This window comes from Sardina pilchardus, chromosome 4, assembly GCF_963854185.1.
Source record: "Sardina pilchardus chromosome 4, fSarPil1.1, whole genome shotgun sequence".
Taxonomy (NCBI): domain Eukaryota; kingdom Metazoa; phylum Chordata; class Actinopteri; order Clupeiformes; family Clupeidae; genus Sardina; species Sardina pilchardus.
Genome location: NC_084997.1, coordinates 36,274,878 through 36,294,870, shown reverse-complemented (window position 1 = coordinate 36,294,870; position 19,993 = coordinate 36,274,878). Strand labels below are relative to the sequence as shown.

The 19,993-nt window shown below is 40.0% G+C and overlaps 1 protein-coding gene across 3 annotated transcripts; it reads right to left on the bottom strand.

Annotated features, from left to right (window-relative positions):
- Positions 1-3,438: 3,438 nt before the first annotated feature.
- LOC134079175 (zinc-binding protein A33-like) lies at positions 3,439-18,283 on the bottom strand. 3 transcript variants are annotated; one of them, XM_062535367.1, is made up of 9 exons: positions 17,643-18,283; positions 17,191-17,286; positions 16,347-16,577; positions 16,227-16,249; positions 15,268-15,386; positions 11,787-15,038; positions 5,454-5,572; positions 5,046-5,158; positions 3,439-4,648 (listed from the first exon to the last, which is right to left on the bottom strand). In XM_062535367.1, exons 1-6 carry the CDS (start codon positions 18,054-18,056, stop codon positions 14,449-14,451), a joined length of 1,473 nt encoding a protein of 490 aa, XP_062391351.1. In that variant the 5' UTR covers positions 18,057-18,283; the 3' UTR covers positions 3,439-4,648; positions 5,046-5,158; positions 5,454-5,572; positions 11,787-14,448. The 3 variants fall into 3 exon arrangements, 2 of the variants coding, with proteins under 2 accessions (XP_062391351.1, XP_062391352.1); XM_062535368.1 differs by having other exon boundaries at positions 5,046-5,129; XR_009938887.1 differs by lacking the exons at positions 11,787-15,038; positions 15,268-15,386; positions 16,227-16,249; ... (1 more) ...; positions 17,191-17,286; positions 17,643-18,283 and adding an exon at positions 9,620-9,911.
- Positions 18,284-19,993: the final 1,710 nt, after the last annotated feature.

Below are 19,993 nucleotides of genomic sequence, written 5' to 3'. Positions count from 1 at the left end.
TATAGATGCACAATATATCAGCAGCCTATGTATTATGCAAGGGATAACGGCCGACGAGGTGACCAGTTCGATGGAAATAATGGCTAGGTGGAGGTCTAGAACTTCGGCGCCGTGCGAAGCACGAAGACGGAGTTACCTCCGCCGTGCCATTATTTCCATCGAACCGGTCGACCTCGAAGGCCGTTATCCCGCTTATCTCCCGTTTGTATTCATCACCTTTATATTTATTCCACCGTTGCCACTTGGGTAGTGTTAATTTCCTATTACAATGTAAATGTTTACATCGCTAAAACTGTCTTGATTGTGGAACTACTTTCCTACTTTAACCTAAGCAGAGCGAAGCCCAGCCTACTCAGAGCGATTGTTTTGCTGGTGTTTCTGCACTTTACCTCCGCGCTAGTCGGGGAGACAAACAAAATCTCTGGTGGGACAACGCAATATATCAATATACGTATTATATTTACATTTCTTGCGGTTGGGTTTTGTAATATTACTACTGCAGGTTGTGCGCAACAGAAGGTACTTTTACACTAGACAGCACTACTCCGCTAATTTGCCCATCTTTTCTGAGGTTCGACTCGAGAATTTATACTCGAGGTGGCACATTGGTGGTCAATTAGCCTACAACAAGATACAGTACGAGGAGTTGCAGCTTTTTTTAATTAACCGCAGCTAAAACTATAAGTTTCCCACAAAACTCTGATTTGGTCGCTTTTTCACAGCTTCTAGCCATTTATCTTAAGGTTCTGATTATGAATTGCTGCATGTGGTGAAACCATCCTCTGGTCTCTATTGTCTGTAACATACTGTGAGATACCTCATGGGACCCAGGCAGTGCACACCAACATTACCCCAACCTGAAACAACAGGAAGAAGATATATTAAAACTGACATTTCTACATCTATTGTACACGTCATGCACTGCAGAACATACATGTATTGTATTAATAATGCATCAATCACCCTGCAAGCGGAACCAGAAGAACTATCATACAAATTTGAACGTTGTAGCTTCCTTATAGGAACTGCATAGGAATGTAACCCATACCCATTTACAAAACTTCCTTCAGGGAAGTAATTGTATCTCTCATTCATAATATCAGCTCCATCTATAATTCAATAACCATTCATGCATCTTTATTACACTTCCTGTTAAAACCATATGAAAGGCAGAGTGTGGTACTTCTAAACCATTCAACTGTCTACCAGTGGCCGGCACCTCACAAAACAACATGATGTGCGTTATACTTTTTCGGGATGTACAGTATTCACCCAACTTGACTCCATGTGGGAAAAGGAGATATTTTATAAATGCAGGTGACTTCTTCAACTTGCTCTACAAGTACGGCTTGTACATCAAGGGAAATTCAGTGTCAGCAGCTTCCTTGGAGCTTACTGGAAAATGAGTAACCAGATCTAGATATATACTGTTTCCTTGATGGAAAGAAGCTGAGTCTAGTGTTATTTGTGGTAACTGTATAATGGTAGCTGCTCTTTGTGATTAGTCTGAATCACCCATATCGCGTTGCTTGTGGTGACTAATTATGACCGCCGCACAGCGAAGCTTTAGTCAGATTTTCCGACAAGGAGTCCCGAGACACTGAACGACTGGGATGCATCGTTTTTCATTCGAAGTGTAGGATCATAATGACACCCTCGGAATGTATGCCAAGTTCTGTGTAATTTGATGTTTGACACACACACACACACACACACACACACACACACACACACACACACACACACACACACACACACACATACATACACCATTTTTGTGGACAGAACGTGCAGGACTGAGCGGCGGTCATATTTCATACTGCTTTGTGGTACACCTCGTTAACACAAGGTTACCTCTGCTCTTTGTTGCTTCTCTTTATCATTATCTCAAGAGCTGGCAGTATGTTGGGCAGCTGCCCCCTCTTCCACTGCTTGTCCAGATCCTTCAACACACACCTCACATGATGTCACATCCACTGCAGCACACACAGAGCCCTGCATGGGAGTAGAGAGGGGGAGGAATGGAAGAGTGAAAAATGAGACATGGTGGATCTTGAAATGTAAATGCAGGCAGAGTGGGAGGATGATGTGTTTTCCACTGTCTAGCTTTTCCACAGACACTTCCCACAACAGGTCATGCTTTAATGCTCTTCTGCCACTGCTCTAAGGTGAGCAGGGCCTCTCTGTCCTCATCACATTTGTCTGGGCCAGCACTCAAAGGGCCCTTTTCCTCTCTCCACAGCTGGACAAGAAGAAGCGTTGCATAAAACCTTCGAGAAATCATAGGAATTATCACATGATTATTTACTTTCTGAACCATTAGCAATAAGGTCACAACATGGGCTAAGTGAAGGTGTACCACAGAATCAAACCACCAAATCAGAGCATACATAACACAACTTTAAGAGTGACCGTGACAAAAAGACTTACATTTCAAATGTCAGTTGAGGCTACATTTTTCAATCTCTAGAGTGCTATGGTATTTTTATGGTGTTTTTTTCACAATATCAAAAATATATACAGTGGGGAGAACATTGTTGCCTAAAAAGATTAATATAACATCATCATTTGACAGTGAGCTTGATGCCTTAATAATAATAATAATAAAAAAGTACAAATCAAACCACCAATTTTCTTTGTGATTGAAGAATGTATCATAATAATAAATAAATGTTCTACCTTAAATGCTAGGGGCATAAGTATTTGACCCCTATGTTAAATTTCCATAGGAGCAGGAGAATTTTTTTTATATGTTTTTATTTTTAAAGACCAGCTTTTGCTCTGATTTGCATTGAGCTCAATGCCAATCTCTAGCTATGGTGAAGGGTACGTGATGATGTGGGGCTATTTTAATTCCAAAGGCCAAGGGAACTTTATCAGGATGCATAATATCCTGGATCCATGAAATATCTGGCTTTTAAATTGCACACGTCCCTAAGCAACGTCTTTATACACACTGACTTTATATTGAGCATTATCAATATTGTCCATACTATAATATATAATATTATATATTTTTATGATTCTGATTTTGACAAATTGCAGCTAAACACATTTCCCTTAGGATGAATGAAGTATCTATAGTATAGTGGTCTCACACCTGTAACGGCTGGTGCCTCGCTTTCTCCATCCTGCAGAAGGTCCATGGCTCGGTGGGACTGTGGCTCTAAGGAGTACAGTTCCACAGGGTGTCAGAAGCTCCATGTCTATTACTATGATGTCAATGCATCCTTAAAATTCGGGTTCGAGTCAAACTTGAGTCTGTTACCAAGCCCCTGTGTCAAATGGTGATTACCTTGCGTGTTAATGTTTTCTTATTGACTAATGTTTGTGTTATTGGTTACTATATTGTAAGTAACACTATTGCTATTGTACTATTATAGCACTATAGCATTGTAGATGAACATGAAGGAGAGGAGACCACACACTCTTATCCGATGCCAGTTTTTATTAAACAACATTTCAGCACTAAAGCATTGTAACATTAATGTAGTGTTATACTGGAACAGCTGCCCTCTCAGTGAAGAATGGCATAACACTGTACTGTCCTGAAGACAATAGTTGTAATATAAGAAACTAATCATCTCAGTATTTTTTACATACTACAATGACAATAAATTACCGTAGACTGTGTAACACTATAACATTTCACATTCGGCATATACATTCAAAGAAATATAGTCCGCTTTGACCCTTCTTGTATACTTCTTGCCTTGGTGTTGTGCCTCCAGTGCAGTTTATTGTCTAGGAGAACCCACAAATATTTATAGTTTTCTACATCTACTTCCTCACCCAGTATTGAAGTGGTATTCAGCTCAGGCCTGGCCCTCCAAAAGTCCAACACCATTTCCCATGTTGTTCAACTTCAACTTCAACTTCAACTTTATTTTGCCCCCCAATGGGGTAATTAATTTGCAGGAGCGAAGAGCATAAAACAACATATAACACAAACCACTCACATAAACAAGGGACAGATCACAGATGACAGTCAGGCAACATCATTGATAAGATGTGTAAAAATAACACACTGTGCTGTGCCTAGACCAAGCTGGCCAAGTGTTATGAAACTGAAGTGTGCTGTGCAATAAGCTACCTCCTTCTCTTAGAGTTGAGAAGGGAGACAGCAGACGGGATAAAAGATTGTCTATATCTGTTGGTTTTGATTGGTGGAAGTCTGAAAAGGGAACCAGAAGGAAGGGGCTCAAATTGCCACATTCAAGACAATGTGGTTGTTTCTGCAGAATCTTGCAACATCCTACCTGTCCTGCAGAATCATCTAATAACTTCTGCAGATGATATGACATGACCATTCTCTCTGGTTCCTTCATTATGTGCGATGAAGGTAACCGGGTCTGTTGTCATTGAGGGCAGATCGACGAACAAGGCAGGATGTCTTCCACAGCATACAGTAGGCAATCTTCCCTGACTAAGAATGAGGTTAAAATGGTGCTGCAAAATACCACAGAGCTGTTCCGTTCAGACCTTCAGGACTCTTGAGTGGATACCATCCGGACCTGGGACCTCTGGTTTAGTCTCCTCAGCTGCATTTTCACCTGGTCAATGTTATTTACATGGGGTTCACAGAGCACATCCCAGTCTGTGTAAGTCGTTAGCTTCCTTTTAGAGTAGCTTTATCACCAAAATCCATCTGTGAAGAAAAATGCAATAAAAACTGTCAGTTATTATTATGTTCAAAGACAAGCATGAGATCACAATATATTTCTTATGACTGTTAAAATCACGAGAGTCAGTAATCTAGTGGCTAGAACATCATTGTCCAGCAACGAAACCTGGGAAACGAATTAATCTTGCCAGGATGTCGCTAGTTTTACTATACAAAAGTTGGTGTTTTAAGGTAAAAAACAGTTAGTTGCCAGATAGTTTTTGCGTGACTGGATGTCATTGAGGAGATAAGCCGGGGTCATGTTTTTAAGCGCTTATCAAGCTGTCATTCACCAGCAGGCAGGGTGTACAGAGTCAGATAAGGACCTTATCACACAATTGAACACATGCAATCGTTAACCATTTTTGTCAGCGTTTCTTACCCGCCAGGTATCCATGGTAGTCACGTGACTGCAAAGTATGAACAAGCTTATCCTGCCTGTTGTGGTTGGGGTCGATGAAATTACCTGAATTTCCAAAATGTTGAAATAACAACCTATAAGTAAGCAAATGATATGTAGGAGCATATATATTATTAGGGGTCCAAGAAGAGAAGTTACAATCAGTAGCCTGGCCCTTCCCACCTTGATCTCCTCTCAGGGAGATACTACTCTGGAACATGATAGTTCACTAATCTTATCACTAATACGTTATACCATTTTCTTTGGGACATTCAACCCGCTCAAGGCCACGTCTTACCATTTTGCTTGGACACTGACAATTAATGCTTGCATTTGCAGTACATTTAATATGAGCTAGGCTTGAGTCTATACAAAATGTGATATACTTACTTCAAATAACGACAGTTTAGGCTTCAGAAAAGGCTGTGAAGAAGAACGCTTCAGTTTTGGTGGATGCACACTCAAAGTAGGCACAACGAAAGCAGATAAAAGACAGAAGGCCTCCATTCCTGTACAGAAAAAAATGGAATAGAAATGGAAGGAAACATGTATCAAAATGGGAGAACCCCAAAATGTCTCACAATACTTGATAGTGTGACTAACTGTGTAAATGTGTTTTCATAGGAAAACATGGAGGTGTTTGGTCGCTTCTAACTTCATCTCTGTTTGGATCCTAATGAATGAACTGGTCTAGCTAGTGCTATCAAAGTAGTGCTGCGTGCCAGATCCAGTGAGTGCACACATTGAAACGTGAGAGGTATGTATCAACTCGTCTTCGTTAAAGGAATAACGTAGTTTAATATGAGAAAACGATGAAGTGTTCCTTTAAACACACGTGGGGGAACTGAACAGTCCAACCAGTAGACTAGATAATAGCCAACTATGCTACTTTGTTTACAATATGTTGAGTTGAGGCTTCGACCAGACAGCTGAATTAAAGAGGCGGAGTTGTAACATGAATAGTAGTTTAAAAAAAAAAAAATGGTTTGGACGCAGAGATGCTGGACAAGCCTTATAAAATACCTTTCCACCAACTGCTACATTGGTTATTTATTGTTAAAGCAGAGCTGCAGTAAAATGTTTGATTTTATAGTGATTGGTGACTTTAATGTTGATTGATGACTGGTAGTGAGTTTTCCTCAACAAAAATACACTTTCCAAATTTTTTTGTGTTATGATGTTTTTGTATATTTCTGAAAAATGCTTAGTTTTCACTGAACTCGTATCGAGATATAAGGCAATGTCGAGATAAGAAATTCTGTCCATATCGTTCAGCCCTAACAGCTAGCCTATGTTAGGAGTTAAGGTAGCCTACTTCACTCTCAGTGAGATGGGTGAATTGAAGAAATCATTCACCATAATCCGGAGTGGGCTGAGAAGTTCAACTTTTGAAAACACAACTGTCTTATAGAGCTCTCAGTCCTGCCCCCTTACATTCCAGTAAGAATCCTCTTTCCTCCATTGAGAACTAGATTAGAAGACATTAAATTGTAACCGCTCGTGGCAGACTAACAGCAATGACATGATTAAGCGATTGTCTTGCCCATATAGACACCACAAGTTTACAGGGCAAATATCTTGTTTTCAAAAAATATGTTTTGTTCCAGGACATTGTTTTCAGGGAGTAGCCTAGAGAAGTTATCGACAGCAAAGTGTAATAACAGAAGGAATGGAGCTGATGAAAAAAGAGGCAGGTGCATTTTACAAGCAAACCACAATAACACATCAAGTAGGCTATTAGCTATGCCATTTAAAATATACAATTCTAAAATAAGTCACCAAAAATGAGTTGACAAGAGAACCAATGCACTAATCTAACAGGCTGGTTTGTTTGTTTATTCATTGATTAAATAATTAACGATCAATTATTAAGGCTAGGCTGAGACAGACAGACAAGCTAGTCATGAGCCCTGAGAGCGTTCTGATGTCATGATGAAAAGGCTTGATTAGGTTGCAGTTGTAAACATGTCCTTATAGACAGGTCATTTGCTCAACTTTTTGGGCCTAGTTTTCTGTCAAAGTTTTCTCAATGGATTCCTGGTCAGAACCCCTATTGAAACAGATTAAGACTTGGGGCATGTTAAATTTTGTCCAAAAATTCAAGATGGCCGCCGTATGGGCAATTCCATATCAGTTGGAACAGGTCCGACACCATGGTCCTCAGTTTTTCCTGATTTTTGGTCAAAATGTTCCTCCATGTCTCATTAGAGGAAAACCAAAATTTTAGCTTGGTATCTTGTTTAGTTTCTGAGATATGGCTCTTCAAATGTGGATAGACGTGTCCTAAAAAAAGGCTGAAAATGCCTGTATTTAATGAGCACCACTTTTTAAAAACCCCTCTCCTGTCTTAAGCCTACCATATTATTTTCAAAAAATTTGAACACTGGGGCAGTACCCTGTTTAGTTGTCCAATATCACAAAGGAATTATAGTCCTTCCCACCATTGAAGACTTATTCATCGAAACAAACCCATATTTTTTTTAAAGCAATGAAAAACAAAAAACCTGTTTTTGTTCTCTTATGGTCATGGATGGATAGCACTCACATTTTTAAAACTTTACATATATATAGTCCATGAGTAAGAGAACATGTTGAAAAAAAATTGAGATGGTAAGTTTTCGTATTTCGAGGCTATGGGCCTTCAAAGATGGCCAAAATGGTGTTTTTTCCTAAAAATGCCAATTTCATTGCCTTTTTTCAAGGGCAAGATGAAATGCAAATCCAATATTTCTTTTTTCCTGCAATAGTATGCCACTTTGTAGACCATGTGAATGTGGTAGATCCGACCTGTCCATTTCAATATCCCCTCAGTACATGTCTGAAGTTAGAAAACATGAAAAAATGTCTTGGCTGAAGGAGGTGTTGGTTTGATTTTTATGAACCTCCTAGAAGGACATTATGGGGTTTAACCCCATTTTTTATGTTTGAGGGATCAGATTGCCATCCTGTAAACAGGATAAAAATGTTATATCCCATTTTTACTCTTTATTGATCCCTTAGAATATGTCCAAAAGTTGTCAAAAATGAAAAAGGCGACTAAATTGAGGGGCCAAGTGGATCAAGTCACACAAGGCTCAAAATGTAATATAAGACAGATGAGATACTGAGGGAGAACACTGTGAAATGTATAACCCCTGTTACGATGGCCTTTGAACCCACTGTGTCCCTAAGGGCTAAAAACCACCAACCACCGATCCGGTGGTCTCCAACTTTTTCATATCTCTTGATAGAAAATTTGAGACTTGAAACTCATACATGTTGTTCATCTCTTCAAAGCGGCTTTTTGAGACCATCCATGACTTCCTGTGATAACCGGACGTTGGTTTAAAACAGGAAGTAAACTTTAAAAAGGCTGTATCTCTGGGGAAAAAAAAACAAAAAGCTGCTGGGGCCAAAGTGTTAAGGCCAAAATCATGGTTTGAGAGATTGTGTAGGAGTATGTTTCAGACCATTTGGAGTTGAGTGGTACCCACTTTGTATGACATAAAAAAAAATCGCCCTTAGGGTTTAACTTGACCAAAAAGTGTAGGCCTCAACAGCTTTTTTGCTTTTTTCCCCCCAGAGATACGGCCTTTTTAAAGTGTACTGTACTTCCTGTTTTAAACCAACTTCCGATTAAATTTTTAGCCTTGTGTGACTTGATCCACTTGGCCATTTTAAGCCCCTCAATTTAGTCGCCTTTTTCATTTTTGACAACTTTTGGACAAAGGTTTGTTGGTTAGGTTGGTTTGTTTTGATGAATAAGTCTTCAATGATGGGAAGGACTATAATTCCTTTGTGATATTGGACAACTAAACAGGGTACTGCCCCAGTGTTCAAATTTTTAGAAAATAATATGGTAGGCTTAAGACAGGAGAGGGGTTTTTAAAAAGTGGTGCTCATTAAATACAGGCATTTTCAGCCTTTTTTTAGGACACGTCTATCCACATTTGAAGAGCCATATCTCAGAAACTAAACAAGATACCAAGCTAAAATTTTGGTTTTCCACTAATGAGACATGGAGGAACATTTTGACCAAAAATCAGGAAAAACTGAGGACCATGGTGTCGGACCTGTTCCAACTGATATGGAATTGCCCATACGGCGGCCATCTTGAATTTTTGGACAAAATTTAACATGCCCCAAGTCTTAATCTGTTTCAATAGGGGTTCTGACCAGGAATCCATTGAGAAAAACTTTGACAGAAAACTAGGCCCAAAAAGTTGAGCAAATGACCTGTCTATTAGGCTATGCGTGAGATCTACCCTAGACTAGACTAACCGCAGGCTACTCGTCACCTGCCGAATTCGCGTCTGTAATTTGGGATAAGAACACAGACCATTTGACTTTGTTGTGGAAGCATTATGGGAAAATCCTCTAGGCTATGCGTGAGATGAGGTCGCCTTCCCTCAGTTAAAAAAAAAGTTGCATGAATTCAGCAGAGACTCGACAGCGGTTGTATTACTAGCTTATCGAGGAGTGTCAACTAGAGGGGAGAAATTGAGACTGCCGATGACAAATGAAAGCGTTAGATCATCCCCAAATAGCCTATGGTCAAAGGAGAAAAAGGCTCTTACCTGTAGTCTATCATAGGCTAACGTAGAGCGAATCTTGATAGCCTACGGTGCATTCGGTAGGTAACAGTGACAAATAAGTGGTTTTAGACTAGCCTCCACACTCATCATTGCGGCCGTGCAATTGAGGCGCACTTTCTGGTGAGGACTACCTTTATACGCTTGCATGGTTGCGGTTTCTGTTGTGAAATTCTATTAGCCTACCGCACATATTTCCACACTTATCACGTTACAGACAGAATGTCGTCATCCCATGCCAACTCATCACAAGGTTTCTTTACGGTCATTTGGTTTCGCTTCAGTGAAGAGAAGCCACTTCCTGGAACCCAAATCGCAAGAGGGGGGGTCAAAATATTCCTCTCAGGGCCCAGGGGCAACACTAATTACACTAAACACATTAAACAAACTAATTAAACACATCAATTAATTAAAAATATGGGCCAATATACTTATGCACGTTTTAGTTTGCTTAAACAGATTTCACATCTTTTATAAACAACTGAGGTTACTTTAGACTTGACATTAATATTACAAAAGTAAGTAAGTGGAGAGAAAAATAAATAAATAAAAAGCACCAAAGTGTAAATACTTTGGTAAAGCACAGATGCTTCAAAAAGTAACTTCAGTACAGCAACTAATTACAAGTAGGCTACTCGGTTATTATCCAGTCCATCACTGGTCAAGGGATACCGTAGCAGGCCTAAGGAACTAGGCTAAATTTCAACATGCCGTGCTAAGCACTTGCCCATTTTCAAGTATGGACTCAAAGGAAATAGACCAGACCAAAGTATTTTCAGAGTATTCTATGACAACAAAGGTTACTTTTCATGAACATTACAGAAGTAAGAAAGTGGGGGAAAAAAACCCGAACACTGTCTGTCATGACCTAACATACGGCCACCGAATTAAGCCTACTTTCACCTGACTTTCTGCGGGTCATCATGCTATCCTGGAGGAATGGTGAATCATGATCAGGTGCTGGTCCGATGTTATCGTTACGTTCCATGATCAATTTGTTTGACAAACGGTTTCTAAATTCTTGCCTAGTCTGCTGTAGCCTTTATGAGTCAACAAGTTAGCTAGCAGCAGTGCAGCACGTCTATGGTAGGCCTAATTTATTTCCATCGTAAGTTAGTTCATAGGCTACCTGTTGCTGTCTTTCATCAATTTCATAATTTTCTGACACATCCCCTCAGACGCCTTCTCCTTTTCTTTTTTTCTCTTCCTAAATTGAGCGCCTGACAATTATTTTGCCTTCTCCATCTTCAAACAGCTTCAAACAAGGTTTTCAAGCACTGCGGAAAGTAAAGGAGATCGAGGGCGCCCACTGCAGTAACATGACTGATTATAATATTTACCATTTATCAGTGGCAGGCCTTACATTTGAAACATAATAGTGAATAGCCATCATGACTCATGATTTAAAAGCACAAGAACATTTTTTGTCAGGTCCTTGTTTTGGCGCCCCCTGGAGGTGTGCCCATATGCACCGCATACTGCCCCCCTTTGGCAGAGCAGAAATGATTAGGTGTCGCTGGGGTAACCTAATGAAAGCAGTGACATATTATAACATTGAGGTTTTTAATTAAATTCCTTGAAAGTTAAAGGTAGGGAATGGATTTTTTTTTTTTTTGGTCATTTTTGCAAAGTCACTTGAAATCCTATTCCTAACCCCCTTAGCCTACAGCCACTGAGTTGGAAGCACTGAAATGGAAATTAAACAAGTTCAAACTGAACTACGATGGTCTATCTATCTTGAATTTCCCCTTGGGGATCAATAAAGTATCTATCTATCTATCTATCTATCTATCTATCGTATTACTGCATTTAAAGAATCAAATATGGCTAGAAGTGCTTTATGCTCATATTTTAAAACTAGTGGAGTCAAAAGTACCATATTTGTCTTTTAAATGTTGTGGAGTAAATGTCACAAGTTTCCAAAAACATCTAAGGAAAGAAAGGTACTTTTTCAACTTCAATTTCATGTTCTATGTGTTGTTTTCGTTCATTCACCCCAAGACAGCATTTGTTTGTTCAACTTAATTACTCATTTACAACAATCTGGCAACACATAAACAAACCTGAAAAACCACTCTGTCTTAAGCATTGTGGTGAACAATCATTTTTGTTCAACTTGCAACATTATTGGCTCTTTTGGTTTTTCACTCACATTAGTGAAACTGTGCGATTACAAGGACATTTCCAGTTGAATTAAAACATCCGATCAGATGAGATGTATCTTGTGTCATTTCCCCTCTGCAAAGCTCTGAAAATGGCAATAAATTCATTATGTGAAAAGAGATCATCACTTTTGAAGGCTTCTCATTCAAAAAGTATGAGCCACCAATTCATCTGATGAATTTTCCCACTCATATATGGACTATAAGTTCATGTCCATGCATTAACTTTGGTTGTAATCATTATCATATTGTCAGAGCATTTTGTTTTAATTGGGCTTGATTTTCAAAAAGCCAATTTTTAAAAATATTACCATACATCATTCTGTATGTGAGGATCATCTGTTTAAAATTCGGGCTTGTTGCTGAGTTTCTTTATTTGAGATATGTTTTTTTGAAAATATTTTCCATAAATCCACTGAACTTACATTTGATCTGCAGTACCACTTTGCACCACATGAGGTGCTCTTTTAATACAATGGAAGTCAATGGAAGAGAGTCACTTGTTTGCTGCACATATCCAATGTAAACACACATTTTATCGTTCATTGTTGAATTGCTCCAAGTAATTATTGCAACATGAACAACATACTACTCATAAATAAATCGTATTTAGAGAAAATAAACTGATGTACGCCCTGATCACGTTCCTATCTCCCTGTCATTTTGCCATACAATCTACACTTTAAAATCTCCAAAATGGCCACTAAATAACTCTCTGTTGTCAGACTCTGACTTTAAGAGGAGAAATGTGATTACTAGAAATGCAGAGCTTTTTTTTTTTTTTTTCAAAGAAAATGTGACTTCAGAGATTATGCTTTGGTAATGGGAAGCATATCAAGCGACTTGCTGGATAATTAGTTATTCATCCTACAAGAAAAGAGTGGCAAATTATCAGATTTGGAGAACTTGACTGCTATGTTAAAAGATCTGGAAAATAAACAATAAGAAATCACCTGAAATGACAAACTAACAAGCTATACAGATAAATTGGAACTAAATGCACTTTCCAAAGAAAAACGTCATAAACAACAACAATGAGAGAGAAAACAAATAACATACTTACAAAAGACTTCAAAGACAAAAAACATCTTGGTAACACTTTACTTGACGGGTTCATTCATAACAGCTGTCATGAACTGCACATTAAGCATTCATGACTAATTCATGAAACATGACTCAACATTCATACCAACACCTTCATGAATGTGGAAGACAAAATGACAAAAACTTGTCAAAATAGAAGTCCAACTATCTAGTAATCCATATACAGGGTGTTATGAATCCTCTCCAGCGTTTGTAAACATCTCATGAATATTTTATGAAGTCTACTTCAAATGTCACTTTACTACACGAGTTGTGAAGTATTCATCATACTGGGAAGTGAACTACTGACCATCTGTGGACCTCTGAATGGTTGGACATTCCTGTTTTATAGCCTATATGCAGTCATTGGTGTAGACAATTATGCATTCTTCAGAGGTTACTATCATAAAATAAACAAACAGACAAACAAAAAACTAAATTCTCCTGGACACTGGACTTCCCCTGTTGACTAAGATGTGACATGATCAGGTTGGCTAAAACAAAAAAGACAGCAATGCTGCTTTGCGATTGTTGGACTTTTATTTTTACAAGTTTTTGACGTTTCGTCTTCCACATTCATGAAAGGGTTGGTATGAATGTTGAGTCATGTTTCATGAAACAGTCATGAATGCTTCGTGTGCAGTTCATGACAGTTGTTATGAATGTGTTATGAACGAACCCGTCAAGTAAAGTGTTACCAAGTGAAGTCACAGCAGACTTTTAGAATAAATTTCGCTAAGAGCGACTCTGGGAAACACGTTCTTCTTTCACAGCGTTCTTAAGAGCGCTCCGAAGAAGATCTTAGCGTTAAGAGCTTCTTAAAGTGTTTGGGAAACGCGGCCATTTTCGAAAGGCATTTCTACAGCGAGGCAACTGGCAAGGTGAATTTAGGGTAATTAGGGTAATTAACAAGGGAAATTAGTGAAATGCACACTTTTCTAGGGTGGAAATATAATACCCAGCCACGTGTGCATGTGCTGAAAGAAGGGTCAAAATAGACCTCCGAAGTTCACCCACAAAAAAGCTAGCATCTTTGCCCAAATAAGGAAATCCTGTATCTTGAGATTTTTTCTATGGGAAAATAACATGGGGATTTTCAATTATCGCACTCTTGCGGGGATGATGACATTGGAAATGCAGACGTTTTTCGCTACACAGTTTTGTCCACTGCCATAGTGGATACTGTGATCTTCGGTAGGTGAAGACGGCACACTTTGATTTTTGCTACCCCAGAGCTAACTTACAATGCAACTTCAATTAACTTCCGGATCTCCTTACATGGGCAAAGATGGCAGCTTTGGACCCTTTTTGTAGGCAGGTCTATTGCTACCTGTGAGGCATGTGACCATTAATTTGCATTTTTATTGGTTGGTATTGAGTTGTCCAGTTCAAGTCCAGTCCAAGAGGTATTACTTATTTAAGAGATGTCTCATTTTATTTTATAAGGCAAAACACTGTACCATAGAGGGATATACTGTAGGCTGCATAAAACTGTATTGACATAACTTCCTTCAAATAGCAGCCTTGAAAGATCCCTCCTTGAGTTTGAGAGACGGTGTCGGACTCCTTTCAGTAGAAGCAGATGGGCCCTATTTTAAAGGCCATCTTTGCTCTGGAGCCGTGCTGTTCTACGGTCACTGAAGGCTTCACAGGTGAGATCCTCAGGGGACAGACCTTACAGCCAGCACTGAGATATGGAAATACTCTCTCAGTAAATGTGTGTGTGAGAGTGTGTAAGCGTGTGTTGTTATCAGGGTTAGAGAATGACAGCCTTCCTCTGTCCCAGTCCAGCTGCACTCTGATCCTCTGGAGTTTCTGCTGCACTGTGAGGAGAGTGGGGGGCTGTGGTGCAGCACGTGCTATATAAGTATTGTCCTTATAAAACACATACCACCGTCCACTCATGAAAGTAAAGTCTCCCTTCCTCTGGAGAGACTCTGTCATCACACCCACACCCCACCATGTGTTCTCTCCAACCTCCACATCCCAGCAGTGAGTCCCTGAGTTAAAGCCCTCAGAGCCCAGCACACAGGCATACTTATCAAACCTCTCTGGGTTATCAGGAAGCTGCTGTCTCTCCTGTCTGACCTGAGCACTGGTCAGATCCTCAGACATGAAGAAATTTGGATGAGCAGTGTTGGGATCAAGAGTCACAGGAGCTGCATGAAGAGGAACACACAGTGCTCATCAGATCTTGTGGGAATTGAACCCACAACTTTTCAGACCACCACCAAGACAGTGTGTGTGTTTGTGAGTGTCTGTGTCTCCCCTATGTGTGTGTGTGTGTGTGTGTGTGTGTGTGTGTGTGTGTGTGTGTGTGTGTGTGTGTGTGTGTGTGTGTGTGTGTGTGTGTAGGGGGAGGGGGGGTGTGTTTCTCTCTGTACTCACTATATTGAACAATCTCCTGCATCTTCTCCCAGACTCTGAACTTCAGGTTGCCCAGGTGCTTTGCCACATTGATCAGAGCTCCTGAAACCCTCTCTGGATCCTGCAGTGTGCACTGGGTTCTGGAATAACATTCAGGAGTCAGTTCTGCTATGGTTCAGAACTAGCCCGGATGCCAGACCGAAGTTTAGCCCCGCCTACATCCTTTTTCTGCAGGGAACTTCGGTCTGGCACTTCTCCGTTCGGCTGCTACTATTCGAGACACAGATCTGTTCGGACCAATCACATTGTCAGGGCGGGCTTTACGTGATGATTGACAGATGAACAGCAGTGACGTTCAAGTTGGGTGTGAGACCGTGTTGGCCTATAGGTTGATTTTGATTGCAACAGAAACGCTATGAATGCATTATTTGTTCATGCAGTTTGGCCTTTCATTTAGCTTAGCTATTGAAACGGAGGTTTTATCACGGATTCACACAACTATTTCTGAACACTTAGACCAACATGGATATGTGGGAAAACTTCAGTTTCACTTTCACCAAGTTAAAACAGCATGTTTGCGTGATGTGTTGTTCCAGTTTGTTTAAAAATGTTTGTTTGCTCGTTGGGTTAATGACACACTTCCCCAGCTGTTCATTGCATACAGTCTGAAGGAATTATTTTTTAAAATGAAGGAGGATGTTTTCCATATAGCATACCCTGCTACATATTTTGTTGTCTTAGAATTCGCTATCAGGTGTTGTACAAGATATACTGACAGTGCAATAACTTGTTCTGTTTGGTTTGGTCTATCCAATGAATGCAAAGCTATCCCCCCCGCCCTGTATCGGTTGAATCACGCCCCACAATTGCGGCTGAATGGAGCAGTTTCAGACTCATACTCTGACAAGAATTGAGTATGACGTCATCAGGCTAGTTCAGAACCACAAAGAAGAAAGAAATACAGGAGGCAGATCACTCACTTTTCTACTGTGCTCTTGTAGTTCTGAAAAACATAGGGAGTTAATTGTATTACATGCAATACTCCACAGCAAATGTATCCTCTGTATTGGTGTATTGCTTAGAGTAAAAATCGCTCTTACCTGCAGGAATGTGATATCATCATCTCCCATCTTCTCTTCTATTGTTCTGATTGCATCTGAATGACATGCAATATCTCTGCTCATCTTTTCAATCTTCTCCTTCATCATCTGACTCTTCTGCTCCTCTTCCTCCCTCAATGCAGCTATCCTGGCTGCCTCTTCATCTCGTAGAAACTGATGAAGCTTTTCAAAATCCTCCTTGATCTGCTTCTCTGTGTGTTGAACCTGAGTCTGGATTAACACACATAGTTATAACATTTATTGTGCTATGGTTATGGACACAGTAATAGTTGATCTGACTGCATTAGGGACAATCACAATAATAAATAATGTCAATTCAATCAATAGCCTAATGGAAATAAAGGAGAATAGCAAATAAACAATAATGTCCATTCAATCAATCACATAATAATGGCACGGTAAGGCTACGGAGAATTAGCCTGGGTATTCCCATGCTGCCTTGCGCACAATTTGATTCACACTGCTAAGGCAGCCTGGAAACTACCGCCATAATTTTTGGCTCAGATAGGGGACCAATCACAGAACAGGGGGGAAAGCAAGACGATGATGAGATATGCACAGATGCATTTGATAGACATTTGTGGCGCCCAATGAACGGATCTGCATTTGTTCAAATACGAGAAAATTAACGTTTGGTTCCCAGACCGCGTCTCATTGAGAAGTGGTAGGCACTAACGGAGAATAGCAATACAATGTCAATCCAATCAACAGCCTAATGAAAAATAAACAATACTATACAATAACTAACAAAACTATTTTAGTGATAAAGGTTTAATCATTGTTGTCATTAAAACGTCAATGACTAATATGATCTATGTCCCACCTTATTATGAGCTACTGCTTGGTCATAGAAGAGTTTAACTTCCTCAAAGGCCTGCAGTCTCTCCTGTAAGGTCTGTACTTTGATCCGTAGTTCCCCCTGGGACAAATAAGACATTTAGCTTGTTCTGAATAGACATTTTATTCATTAATCCAAGACACACAATGAGTTGCCTATACCTACCTACACAAAAACTCAGTTATACTGGGTCCACAAGTGAAGCACTCCGTTCACAGAGCAAATTGCTTTAGAAGATTGATCACATGCCCTTTCACTCAAAATGTGAACCACCTCTAACAGAATCATTGCCGTGCCACAAGCTCAGGTAACATCTATTGTATATTAAACTAAATGATACTGTAAGTAACACAGTCTGTCGTCTGGTTTGACTGCCAGAATGACAGTAGCGGTCTCTGTGCTCTCTGACTGCCAGAATGACAGTAGCGGTCTCTTACCCTGTGGTGTTTGGCTGCTTCATCTGTGGGGCTGAAGGTGTGGTGCCTATGGGCCCTGGCGTCTCTGCACACCACACACACAAGCTGCTGAGTGTCCAGACAGAAGAGCTTGAGCTTCTCACCGTGCAGACTGCACAGAACCCCAGACTCCCCTGACACTGTATCTGATGTGCCGCCATCTCCTCCACATAGTAAACTCTCACAGAGATTCTTCAGCATAAGATTTACGGGTGGGAAATCGTCGGAGGACTTTGTCCTGCAAACGGGACATTCTCTAGATCCTCTGGTGTCCCAGAGTGTCTGCAGACATGCTTTACACACACTGTGGTTACACGTTAGGACCACGGGGTCTTTGAAGACTTCACAGCACACAGGACAAGAGAGATACATTTCTAATGGAGATTTGGAGGCCATGCCCTCCGCAAGCTTTTCCTTTGCAAATGGCTGCTCTTTATCTCTGTTTCTGATCTCTTACTTAAGTAGAATCTAAAAACGTGTCTGCATCCACAAAATCCATCTGAATCACAAACCTGCAAATGGAGTAAGTCCTGACACGGGAAAATAAGGGGGAAAAAAGACATGAAAAAAACAACTTGCCAATCAGAATTGATTCCTCATGAAACGTTCATTCAGGACATTTGGACTTTGGAATCTAGTTAAGAATCATTTACAGAGAGTGAGGAGGGAGGGAGGGAGAAAGAGAGAGAGGGAGAGAGAGAGAGAGAGGGAGAGTCAGAGGAAAACGGAGAGGGACACAGAAATCAAAGAGAGAGAGATAGACTCTTCCAATTCTCTCCCTCTCCCTTTCAGAGTCTTCAAACTATATCAATAAAAGTGGTAATGGCTCGACATACAGGGCTTCAAGTCAAAACAAAACACGGAATAACCAACTTGTTTTAAAATTAAACTATATTGTTTAGAACTGGGTAGAGGCTTTGCAAAAAAAAAAAGGCAAGTTGGCACCTACAATCCATTGTCTATTTTGTGCATTTTTCATGAAATGACATTTGCGAATCATTTGTAATTACTCGTGTGAAATGTTGAATCTGCATGCAATGGTGAAGGCACCATCCCTGATTGAATAAATCAGGGATGGTGGTTAAATGTGGTTAAAAGTAACAAGTGTCTTATGCTCACATTTCAAAAGAAGTGGAGTCAAAAGTGCAATATTTGTCTTTTAAATGTAGTGGAGTAAATGTCACAAGTTTCCAAAAATATTAATACTCAAGTAAAGTACAGATACTCAAAAATCATATTAGTACAGTAATCAAGTAACTTTACTTAGTGTCCACCTCTGGTCAGACATCAGCTTTGATATGGATGCACTATTCAGTTGTGTGAGGAGAGAGAGCCTCCATGCTTTGTGAGTGAGGACACATTTGGAGTAAGGAAATAAAGGTACTTTTTCAGCTTCAATTTCATTTCCTAAGTGTTGTTTTGGGTGCCTTTCCCCCCAGACATTTTGTTTGTTCAACTCTTTACTTTCTGTAACAGTGTGACAACACATAAACAATCCTGAGAGACCACTCAGCCCTATAATGTTATGCAATGTGTGCTGTGTGTGATTTCCTGTAAATCAGCTGATTTTACAAAAGTTATCCACTAGATGTCAGCAGTGTGCAGATTTACCCTTACAGAAGTGGCCTTACAGCTGATGTGTACCGGTATTATAGCACTCTAGTGTGCTGTACTGTTCAAAAGTGATTAAAGTATCAGTAAATGTACTGCTAAAACAAAACATCAAGTAGGCCTAATCTAAAAAAAGAGATTGAAGGCTTATGGGAGGTTTGATTAAAAGAAAAAAAAAAAGCAGATAATGCATTATTCAGATAAGTGCGCCCCACATCACCGCTGTCACTGCACTGAGCGAAGTTCAGCACAAAATAGCATTTTGCCGCTTTGCCGAACCTGCGCGTGCCGTCAGAGTTTAACCATGTTGACCTTTGACTGCGGCGTGCTGTAAATTATACTGTAGGTCATTGAGTTCGGTGGCAAACACAACAAAAGTCTTTGGGACATTACCTCTAAAGAGCAACCAAAAATCTGGCACTCATGTGAAATCGAGTCCCTTCAGTTGAGCAATACAGAGACCAGCCTAGGACTCTGGTGTGCTGTGCTGTTCAAAAGTGTCAGTACATGTTTGTTAACAATCATAAAAACTGTAAGTAATCTAAAAAAGAGATTGAAGGCTAAAGGGAGGTTTGATTAAAATAAAAAAAGTAACATCACGTTATAAATACTGAATACGCAAACTGATACTCATAAAATTAACATTTTGTTTTGCAGGCAGACTCCATTATCACACCCAGGACCCAGTGTCTGTTCTCCTCAACCTCCACATCTTCAGTGTC

Excerpts from the sequence above, each read along its gene's own strand:
- LOC134079175 (XM_062535367.1), bottom strand. The coding sequence starts at position 18,056 with ATGGCCTCCAAATCTCCATTAGAAATGTATCTCTCTTGTCCTGTGTGC. Across the intron at positions 15,387-16,226 it reads TACAAGAGCACAGTAGAAAA|AACCCAGTGCACACTGCAGG; the intron begins GTGAGTGATCTG and ends ATGTTATTCCAG. Across the intron at positions 15,039-15,267 it reads GCAGGAGATTGTTCAATATA|CTCCTGTGACTCTTGATCCC; the intron begins GTGAGTACAGAG and ends CTCTTCATGCAG.